Source organism: Lethenteron reissneri, chromosome 29, assembly GCF_015708825.2.
Source record: "Lethenteron reissneri isolate LAM-NWPU_2019-01 chromosome 29, ASM1570882v1, whole genome shotgun sequence".
Classification (NCBI taxonomy): domain Eukaryota; kingdom Metazoa; phylum Chordata; class Hyperoartia; order Petromyzontiformes; family Petromyzontidae; genus Lethenteron; species Lethenteron reissneri.
The window spans coordinates 13,298,815-13,310,332 of record NC_083807.1 but is presented as its reverse complement, the minus strand read 5'-3'; the positions used below and the strand labels follow the sequence as shown (position 1 = coordinate 13,310,332).

General features: G+C 39.4%; 1 protein-coding gene across 1 annotated transcript; it reads left to right on the top strand.

Annotated features, from left to right (window-relative positions):
* Window positions 1-460: 460 nt before the first annotated feature.
* On the top strand, window positions 461-11,217 carry DNALI1 (dynein axonemal light intermediate chain 1). Its single transcript, XM_061562634.1, has 6 exons — window positions 461-689; window positions 1,627-1,763; window positions 2,437-2,606; window positions 8,464-8,642; window positions 9,854-10,018; window positions 11,037-11,217. Exons 1-6 carry the CDS (start codon window positions 471-473, stop codon window positions 11,070-11,072), a joined length of 906 nt encoding a protein of 301 aa, XP_061418618.1. The 5' UTR covers window positions 461-470; the 3' UTR covers window positions 11,073-11,217.
* The last annotated feature ends 301 nt before the right edge of the window (window positions 11,218-11,518 follow it).

Sequence of the window (11,518 nt, the reverse complement as noted above, 5' to 3'; positions counted from 1 at the left end):
ACAAAGCTCTGACCCCCCCAAAAAACATGCTTCAAATCGCTTTAAACTATTGTCATTGTAGTGCGTATTTAATGTGGCGCTGCACTCTGATGTTGTAGGAGAAAACATTTATTAAAACATCTAATGAAGTAGAACGTGTTGTCTATATTCATTTAAAGTTGTGCCTTTTTTCATGTGACGTCACAAACGTCGGACACGTGCTCGCGGCCAAACCACGTCACCGAGACCTCGTCAATAAAACACGTCAAGCAATTTGCTTGCGAAGCAATCCATCGTCCGCATTCTCATATCGTGGATTGTCAAAGCATCGATAAAGCATCAATAAAGCATCGATAAAGCATCGATTGCAGCGGATCCTTCCCGATGCTGGATTCTGTCTGGAATCGCGACATTTTAAAACTGACGCGCGCCGTTCCCGGCAGCCACCGCGCACGGTCGCCGCCGCGGTGACGTCACCTAGCAACGTCTCCATGGTAACGACGCGTCGCCCACACGCCTGCAGGCCCGCGACTCGTGGCGGAGTGAGCCGACGCGGCGACTTGACGAGATTACCAAGTTTTAAAATTAGTTGTTTTATTGTTAAGGAGAACAAGAAGAACGGGCACGAAATGATTCCCCCGGCAGACTCACTCGTCAAATACGACAACCCGCTGCTGGTGTCGAAAAACACCGAGAAAAAGACGCCGAGGGTAAGAGCGAGGAACCCTAAGAAACGGAGCGCTTCAAGTTTAACTTCGCTTATCAAGTTCGATGTGGGGGTTTTTTTAAACGAAACATACATTTTGTGTACAAGATGTGTGCGCTGTTATTAAGTGTTTTTTTTGCCCTCGCTTTGCTGTTTTGAGCGGTGATGTTTGAAGACATCGTTACCTGTCAACCCATACGGTTCAACGGTATTCTTGTACATGGAAATTGAGTTTAAAACAACATCATTTTTTAGTCTATTTGTTTGTGTTTCTACTTTGTGATGGGTCTTTGCATGCAGAAAGAGATGCAGATAGCAATATACACAAAGAGAGATGTGGAAAGAAACATACATGAATAACTGGATCACTTTTAGTTGATAAAATAAAGTTTACGATAAAAATGAACTTTCAAGGTCCTCAAAATACTGTCATTATTTAAGTAACAAAAGTTGGGAAATCCTGGGTTAAGGGCATTGATATTGTTTGTCTCTGCTTTCCTGCATCAGCCAAATAACATGATCTTTACCTGGTAACTACGAGTGTGTACATGCCAATATAGCATTGCAAAGTATTTCACATATATTGATCAATTATATCACTGTCAAGCATTTACTTATTGTAATTTATACCTATTTTTACCCGTACAATGATGCATTTACTCTAATGGGATTTTGTTTAACGTGTGATGTATAAGGACGCAAATACAGACCTAATTGTTTACTGTAATTGGAGACCCAATATCTCCCTAGGGAAGTTAGCGTTTGATAATTATCAGCGGAAATAGTGTTTTATTTCTAGTATATACATTTCATCTGTTACTTCCTTAATGTTGCAGGAATATTATAGTCCACATTTCCATCGACACATATCTAACATATGTTTTGTAAGCATTCATTTCTAATGGCAGCCTTTTGTTGATTTGTGTTGTTTTTTTAACAAGGCTCATCCGAATAAAGTCAATCCACAGCAACCAATAAACACCGGACCCGTTCCCAGCCCACCCAAGGGAAAATCCCCTGCTGCGGATTCGACAAGAGACCAGACTGATGAAATATTGAATGCAATCCTCCCTCCAAGGTGTTTTCTTCAATATTCAAAGCCAATTGATAACATCTTAGTTCACTATACCATATTAAGTTGTTTAAAGGTTATCCGTCTTCGTCAAAGTAGCTTTGATTGATTGTGATAATTTATATCGTGGTAAAATATGAAACGAGACAGTAAAATTGGAATGTCACAATATGTAAGTGCACAATGCGAAGTGGTTTTGTATTGAAAATCTATTAAATAATGAAAATTTAAGTCAAGCAAAAGTCACATAAATGTTATTGTTACTGTATGTATATCTGTTTCAGCTGTTTGTACTTAGAAAATGTGTGTGAGGACTGTAGATATTAGAAAAAACGTGTTACACGTGGACTCCATTATTTTATCAACTGTTGAGCAATGTAGACAGCCTAAATTTGCTTCTTTTGTTGGGTACGGCTTTTCTTTACAAGTCTCATTCATTACAGTTCATTCAAGTTAACATGTTTCCAAACTGCAGGTGCTGAAATCCCATATACCCAACATTTTGTGTTTACCAAACTGTTGGTGGATCAAAATCACATCTCATTGACAAGTGAAAGACACGGATACTTAAAAGTAGAAACTTGCACCATGAGGTAAGGGAGTGTCGTAGAATGTAGTACACAAGACTTAGATTTGGAAAGCTCTGGCTTAATTGGTTGCTGCTGGGCTACTGGTGCAGGGAGATCACGGAGGATGGACAGCTGTGGGTGCAGCAGGTGTCAAGCACGCCGGCCACCCGCCTCGACGTGGTAAAACTTCAGGAGCAGCTGGATGTCCGCTTGCAGCAGCGACAGGCACGCGAGACCGGCATTTGCCCTGTCCGCCGAGAGCTCTACTCGCAGTGTTTCGGTATGCTTATTAAACTCTTATTACATTATGATTACATGCCAGCCTCTCACCTAAGACAACTTCAGAGTGCATGCTAAAATGAGTACGAAAAAATTCTCTCGACTTTGTGCATTAACTCATGTTTAAGTGTATGATCGGCCACAGGCTATATAATGCCTTCGAACTAATGGCAACAACTTGGCTCTCCATTAACCTAAACTTAGAAATCTACAACCGGGCTTGACCCTATCCAGGACCTCATGAAGTGCTATGGAACGCACAGAAAATTCTGTAACTACTCTAAACCAAAAACCTTAATCCTTACTATAATAATCAAAACATCAGTCGGGTACCAGCCACCCCATCTGTTGAGACATTGTGCTTTCCTTTGCCTTGTTTGGTTGCAAACCGTGATGAACTGAGTCACCTCTAAGTGCAAGCCTTGCACCATGGAACTTGGCCCAATATCGGCCAAATGCCCATCATTAAATACTAATTCTCAGACGAGGAACAGTGGTCACATAATTAGTTCCTTAAGTGCTTTGATGGGAAATGTGTTGTTTTCATACCTATCTTGTGCAGTCATTCCAAAAATAGGTATCCCAAACATCAATCACGTACACTTGCATGACATTGAGTTGAGCTGCACTAAAACAGCCATTAAAATATTATGCAGTGCATGAATAAATGATGTCATTTTCATATTTCATTATATAAATATTACAGTTGAAAATACAAATAATATAAGCACCGAACTTTACCTCGGAATTAATTTTGAGTTGAGTCACTTGGCTGAACGTTTTAAGATCTCAATAAAATAACTGCTTCATAAACGCTTTCCTAGGATAATACACAGATAATGTAACTGATATCAGCAAATCAACCAACACATATGCTTAATGGATGTTTTTCCTGGCTCCACGTGTCTTCAGAATGTCTTCCGTAAACAATTGGTGAGCTGATATTCTTTTGACAGTTCCGCTCCAAAATATTCATGCGAGCATTCCTAATGTGTAACCTGTGGTCCAACCTATGTTTGTTTTTCAATGTACGCATGTGATGGATGACATGACAGAGCGAAAGTGGCAGACTTATGAATAATGTGCTGCTTAAACCAAGACTAATTTCAAACAAATTGATCTGGAAAGTATGTTACGAGTTTACACAATGCAAACCTCACAACAGCCATATGTGAATGTTGTAATGGGTGATATTTAAACGGAAAAAAATCAAACAGTTATTAACATCCCTTTTTAAGTGTGGGGAATTTTGAGGGCTTGCTGTCAACAATCACTATTCTTTTCCATTGTGACGGAAAACAGAAAGAAGGTGTTTTAACTTGGACGGACATATGGTAGCTGCATTAGTACATGTGGCATGAATTCTAGCCTTGTATACATTAGCTGTGCCATTATGTACTTTTACGTATTCATGAGAATTCTCAGGAAGGAACAAAAGTTAAACAAACTTTAATAATTACACACAGAGGTAGACCAAGCAAGATACCATGGGCAAATGTGGACTTTTGAAGCTTATGCAGGTGTCGGCTACAAGCTGATCCCAAGCAAGTGTATACCCCTGATCTATAGGTTTATGCCAAACAAGTTAATTTCCTTCCCATACTTTCTCCATCCCTCCATCTACAAATGTATGTATCCATGTGTATCTCATAAATCTTCTAAACATGAGGCTTAGAGTTACAAAAAACAACCAACCAAAGGTAACATTCCAACTGAGGTTGTGCCTCACAGGAAATTAGGCTCGGTGCACATGCAGATTTTAAACTAAATATTTTTAAACTTGCTCGATGCAAGTTCATGCAGATGCGTCTAGCATGGATTCAGCCTCCTGAGAACTCGCAAGCTCAACGGTGGCCTGCGATTGCACCACAGATAGCCTGCACTCGTTCTTCTCCAATTGCATAGCACACACATAATCACAGTACCACCAGCACAGCTCCATGCAAGCAGGGTGATACTGCCTCAGGTTCACTTGGGAACTAAAACACTCATTTAAGTCCCTTTTTTTAATTGCTTTAACTCCAATACATGATCAGAGATTTTCTGCATTCCTTGCTCATCTATGATTCCACATATTTTTTAAAGAACGCACGCAGTGATTTCAAGGGCAATTTTATGTTAATAATAATAATAAACTGTAACACGCACATATTTAGCAAAGTGCACAAATTAAGATTTGATCATGACTCGGAGGCACAGAGCCAGATTTAGAGTTCCTTGTTTGCTCATCAGAACAGATGTGTCTTAAGCTGATTAATGAGAGGGTATGGAGCTTGGAATCTGCCTATGCAGTTTTCTTGCATACAACCTAAAATACAGTATGAATCAACTATTGGCTCATTCATTTTAGTTCACCTGATGTGTATCTTGTTTTCAAAGCCCTTCAATTTATATTGCCTCCTTTGTTCAGAAAATAAACTTATTATGGGTCTTTGAGCCAGATACCATAGTTTAACGTAAATATGACGTGCTTTTTTATTGCTGAATTCTGACATCGTTGTGACAACAACCAAAGATTTATCTTTAAATTAATACTCTTTGGTTCTTTCGGTAAAGTCACGTAGGTATAAAATAAAATAAATCACGACGTTTCGGGCGCAACACAAGCGTCCGTCATCAGGTGACCGAAAGAACCAAAGAGTATGGATTCCTGCAGTCACGAAAGCTTCAAATCAACTTTAAATTCATGTTTTAAATAAAATGTACTTTATGTGTATTATTTTTCTAGTTACATTTTAGATTTACTCTTCCAAGGGAGAAGAACTATGGTATGTCATGTGTTACTCGGTATGCATCTTATATATGAGCATGCATATATGCAATTTATTGCACACAAAAGCGATATACACTTCAGTTTAACCTGGATAAACACAAACAGTAATGTACACATTAGCATTTAATATAGCCTTAATTATATGGCCACCATGCAATGTATTTAAACAATAGGCCTATCAATATGCCACTGCATAACGGTTGATAATTATACACACTCAGTTTTATATCGGGTAATTTAGTGATCACATATTTCATTGCTGTGTTTTCAACCACACGAAATAGCAGTCCTAACAATCAAAAACATTGGCTTGTGCTTCCACATGGCACAACATCTGTCAAGGCTAAGTCTGGGGAAATCGCCTGAAAATCGGAGAACCCTGAACCTTCCGCCCCTGGTTTTCCTCCAGGGGACATCCACCCTGGTTGGCCTCCTCTGGCTCAGGACCCTCTGGGCCGTTTATGAGAACCACGGGGTTTAAAGGTTTAGGCTAATTTGGGCTCCCGTGCGAAGATGTAATTACTCGAGGGCCTGCTGCAGCGAAGATTGATCAAAGCGCAAGCTCGGCTGTCTGGATTATAATCATTCTGCTCCAGGGACATTGTGATACGCTGCTATTGTATGACTTTATAATGACTAATATCAGTCAAAATGCTTGAATGATACATGATCACTTCATTTTGTTTCCAAAGCACAATATGGTGCATTCTTACTGTGCATTTTACATTGGAAATTAATGAGCTGAGATGACGTGAAATTGAACTTTCTTATATTATTTCTAAACTTTTAATAAATATTACAACTAATCAGATGTTTCTATTCAGTGTTAATGCAGTTAATTGTCTGAATGTCTTCAGTTATTTAAATACATAATATTTATTACATTGATGCAGCACACATTTAAAACAACGTTTTTCTCTATTCTAAATACAGGATTTATCTTCACAAGTTAATAAATGCTTTTTTAGAGATGTTATTTACCAGTTGTATTACACTAGATCCATCAATACCTAGGATATCATGGCCATTAGTCATGCATTCTCAGTGACCATTAACCTCTAAAAGTGAGCGTTCTTGACACAAAAAAACAGGCTGGCATGCATATGAGGTATTTGCCATTTGACATCATCAAGATCACTTGCTGACAAATCCTGACCAGTCAGAATGACGTGGACAGAACATGAGTCATGAGTCTACAGATCTTTCTAGATCTTTCTAGTACAGAACATCTTCAGATACTGACAATAGGATCCTCGAAATCTCTATAAGGCACCTCAACATTACAATTCAAATCATTCACATCAACCACATAGTTAAACACTTAGCAGCAGTATGCCTTTCCGGCACTGTACATTGTATACGCTGCAAGTGAGCGTCTCAAGCTTTGGCAGAGCCTGCTAACAATAACCTCAGCAATGGGCATTCAGGCCATCCAAGCCCTATCATGAGCCCTGCCTTTTTGTTTACATGACATTCCTGGCTCCACACAGCCTTGGAAACCCCACAATTCCATATTCCTGCCAATCCCACAAATCGTATTTGATTCCTGCTCAGAATCATATTTGATTCCAATAATGGAATAGTGAAGAATCGTGAGAATCTCCTGGCTCTAGTTCTCGCCCCGACCTACAGGACAACTTCTCCCCCAACTCTATCATCATCATCATCTCATGCTGACCATGTGCCACAAGGTCCTTGAGTACTTAAGTCCTTTTATGCATAGAAATCCCAAACTGATGCCTCCATCACGGTACTCCTTAACCCTCCCTTAGGCGCATCCTTCACTCGTGTTGTTTGTCATTAATCATTCTCCACATTACCATTTCTTGCATTCTCTCACTTCCTGCAATGTCATTAAAATATCCTACAGCACAAAGCACTAATCTTGCCATAGTCAATTGAGTGCCCTATCAGTTTAACACGTAGGCTTTTGTGACCAATATCATCCATAATAGAGGTTTTTTGGGTTAGATCGCATAAATATTCTCTATTATGAATGCCCTATATTTGTTTTTATATCTCCTACATTCACACCTTGCTCCTCACATCCTTAATTATTAACTTATCTGGAATAATCAAGCACCCATTTGTCATCTACTCAATTGTCTGTTATTTTCTTTCATATCTACAATCTTATAAAAATGTTGTCTTTAATTATTACAGTTTTCTGTCCAACCCCTTGCCTCATTATATATTCTGATATCCTATTCCTACTTAACCTATCCAAATATTCCTATATAATGTATTGATGTAATTGTATGAATATGAACTATGTGTTTCAATCCAATTTACTTACCCATACTATTATGTCTATTTACTGCATTACTTCTTTCATGTTCATCCTCCTTTCATCTCCATACCTCATCACCCCAAACATTTTGCATCTCAATTAATTACAGTACTCAACCTTGTACTCTTAGATAATCTCACGCAGAAGTTCCACCACACGAGCACATATATACTGTTAAGAGTAGATTTCGGTGTGATTAGTCAATGAAGTTCATTATGCGATTAAAATTATAATCGACTAATTTTGATATCGATTACTCTGGGCCCTATTAAAATGGTGGCTGCCTACACACATCTTGCTTCTTGAAGGTAGGAAACCCCCTAGAAACCACGTGGTGCAACTGATGCTGCTGGTGACGTTCTTAAGCCATGCGGGTCACCTCCAAGTTCCTGTCGAGCGGCATACGTGGGAAGGGAAGCGAGGCTTGTTTCCCCAACTATGTTTGTGTTATCCGATTAGTTCGAACAATCAAACTGATAATCGGTAGAATAATCGGTTACTTAAGTATGGTAATTGAAAGCCCAGCTGTACTTAGATGCCATTTTTGTTCCACAGCTTATGGCCGAGGTATATATTTAACAGCTTGATCAGTGGCCGAGCTCATGTGAATCAAGCAAATGGGTTTCTTGTAGTGGCTTTTCTGTGATCCTTTTGATGGGAATTTACAGTATGCAATGTGTTTAGGGGGGTTAAAAATGTGTGTCGGGGTCAGAAAACGCACTGCAAAACAGGTGACCTAACACTGGAATGTGAATACTGTGCACACCGCAATGCGTGTTTTTGGTCCGTCCCCAGATGAGCTGATCCGGCAAGTGACCATTAACTGCGCAGAGAGGGGGCTACTGCTATTACGGGTGCGGGACGAGATTCGTATGACCATCGCTGCCTTCCAGACACTGTACGAGAGCAGCGTGGCATTTGGCATGCGCAAAGCATTGCAGGCTGAGCAGGGCAAAGCCGACATGGAAAAGAAGGTAGGTAGCACTGCATTGCATTGCAATCTACATTAGTAAAGCAGCAAATCCTACATTTCAGTACTTTAACAAGAGGCACCAGCTGCATATAATATATACCCATCTAAACTTACTGCATGTTGAAGAGCAGTATAAAGTAAATACCCATCAGGCTCTGATTTGCACACAAATGGTATATAATACCAACCTTAATTTCCTGCGTTAGAGACCACATATATGTATGTAACTAGCTAATCTCTCTCCATGCTATATACCACCGTAATAAAGACATCGCTGAAACTCTAACCCAGCATTGTAAATCACCTCAATTTGCATGATTCAATAATAAGTTAGTGCCTATAAACATTTGTGGCATTAAATGTCGCTGAATAGGAAAACACCTGTTTATGGATTTTGACACCTGCTTTTAATAATATGCACATTCAGTGATACGCACTCAGTATACACGGCCAATTGGTTCACAAGGATATGGCTATCTGCTGAATTACTGACTCAGGTAATGAGCCGACTGTCCATCTTCAGCATAATCAGCATTATTTTCTTCTGGTTGTAGGGAGATAAAAAGGTGAACTCAAAAATACCCTGATTGTTGTCCAATGTATGTTGAACTTCTTTCGCACTGTACATAACCAACCGTGCTAATCGGAGGTGCGGAGGAAGGACAACAAACTCAACAAACAAAAAACTGTTCAAAGTAAATGGGAATTTACATTTTATGGGTGTCTTTCATCTGGCGGCTTTTGGCTAGCCATTGAACAAAGACGGTCACCACATCGCGCGCTTTCAGATACACTTCTGCGGCCGTCTGGAATGTTCTTTCTTCGGATATTAGGAAGCCACGGGAGCTATGGACTCTTAAATCAAGACAGAAAACTCTTTTCTTTAGAACTGCTTTTTGTGTTCAGATTGTTGTCCTTCCCCTACACCCCCGATTAGCACAGTTGGCTACTTTTTGTGCGAAATAAATTCAACATACTATGCCTTTGTCAGCTGGTTGTAGGGCGAAAAGTGTGAACTCAAACATGATTGTTGTCCAACATTTTATATGTGTCTTTTATCCATATCTATAAATGTTGGTGGTGTCTAAACACCTAACGACACCCACAGTGGTTGCACGCCCTGACCTGCAGACCGTGCAGTGCCGATGAAAACGGGTGTATTCGTGCTTGGCCAGCGAAGACACTGGCCGTTGCTGCTCATCATGTGCACAGATTGCCGAGCTGGAGGAGGAAAAGCGCGAACTGGAACGCGCCGTCAATGAGCAGAAGGCCAAGTGTGAGGCGATCGAGAAACGCGAGGCTGAGCGACGGCAGGTGGACGAGAAGAAGCATGCGGAGGAAATCCAGTTCCTCAAGCGCACGAACCAGCAGCTCAAGGTACCGCGCAGGACACACGACAACACCCAGCCAGGCCACGGTCATGAAACTCCTCCCATGGTTATTAAGCACCTCCAATTAGCACGGTTGGCTACGTACTGGTGCGAAAGAGGTTCACCATACATACGTACATACATTCAATGATGCAATCGCTGCTACAGAGCCATCTTAGTTACACTAACACCAACCCCCATAGGCTAGCAACGAATCATACCAACAACTTCTCAGACATAGGCAATCCAGAGACAATCAATACAGGCCATATAAATAAATGTGTGAGGCACCTTCATGCAAGCATAAATATATGTTCATATATTAGTATACTTTATTACATTTGTAATGTTTATACATTACATAACCCATTTAAATACTCGTTAAGTTAATGCAGAACTACAGTTCCTCTATTTTCCTCGCATGAAATAGATGAAACAGTGTAATGTTACAGATATAATAAGCTTTCCGTCCACCAAATGCTCATAAAGTTCATTAGTCAATGTGCAAGCGTGTCTAAAATTAGACATTACAATAGAAATTAATCATTGAATTGCCATGCTTCCTGGACTTATCAAACTCGTTATACCGATTACTCTTGTTACATTTTTTTTTCACTCATTCCCAGATTGTAATGCCAGATGGCGGATTTCTTGATGCAAACTCAGCGCTGAACATTTGTTGCACAGGCATCATTGCATTGCCTTATTGGTAGTAATGCCTTTACATGGAAAATACATTCCTTAACATTAAGTAAAGTCACATCCAAATTGTTTAACAGTGCATGTTTGATACCTTTTGGGAGCAATTACTATAAGTTAGCACAAGCCATGTACACTTCTATTTTATAATTCTCAGAAGCACAGAAATGTAATACTTTATTTATTTTTATTACCCTAATTTTTTTGATCAACTATATTTTTTACTCTATGATCTAAACCAAAAATCAGACACATAAATGCTATTATAATGTCATATAAACCAGTATATAGCAAGGCTGAATTGTTTTTTGTTTTATTTTTTTCAGACCCAGCTTGAAGGAATTGTCACACCCAAAAAGTGAAGTGAGGAAACGTCCTTCTTTCTTAGTATTACAGTTTTTCTTACGGGAAACACAATATCTACACATGCAATCATTCCAAATGAATTATTCCTAATACTTTGTAACAGATTTCTTTTATCAAATAAAAATATCAACCATCTTTCAATTGTGTGACAGTACATTTTCATAAAAAAAAAACTCATTATTCTAAAGAGCAGTCGCAACTTACACGAATTGTTCATTGTGGGCTGTATTTATAGCAAAATTTTAGAAACAATATATTATACTGAATCTTTTTGAGGCATATTCCCACAGCTGTTTAGAATTGGATGGGTTCACATTTGTCTGAGCCAAGTCATGCATTCTTTACTTTGTAGCAACACATCTTCTTTAAGTTATGAGTTGGAGACACGCTTCTTCCATTTAAGTCATATTTTACATGCCACACAAGCTGCTTAAATGCATCA

Excerpts from the sequence above, each read along its gene's own strand:
- DNALI1 (XM_061562634.1), top strand. The coding sequence starts at position 471 with ATGGTAACGACGCGTCGCCCACACGCCTGCAGGCCCGCGACTCGTGGC. Across the intron at positions 2,607-8,463 it reads GCTCTACTCGCAGTGTTTCG|ATGAGCTGATCCGGCAAGTG; the intron begins GTATGCTTATTA and ends GTCCGTCCCCAG. Across the intron at positions 10,019-11,036 it reads GCACGAACCAGCAGCTCAAG|ACCCAGCTTGAAGGAATTGT; the intron begins GTACCGCGCAGG and ends TATTTTTTTCAG.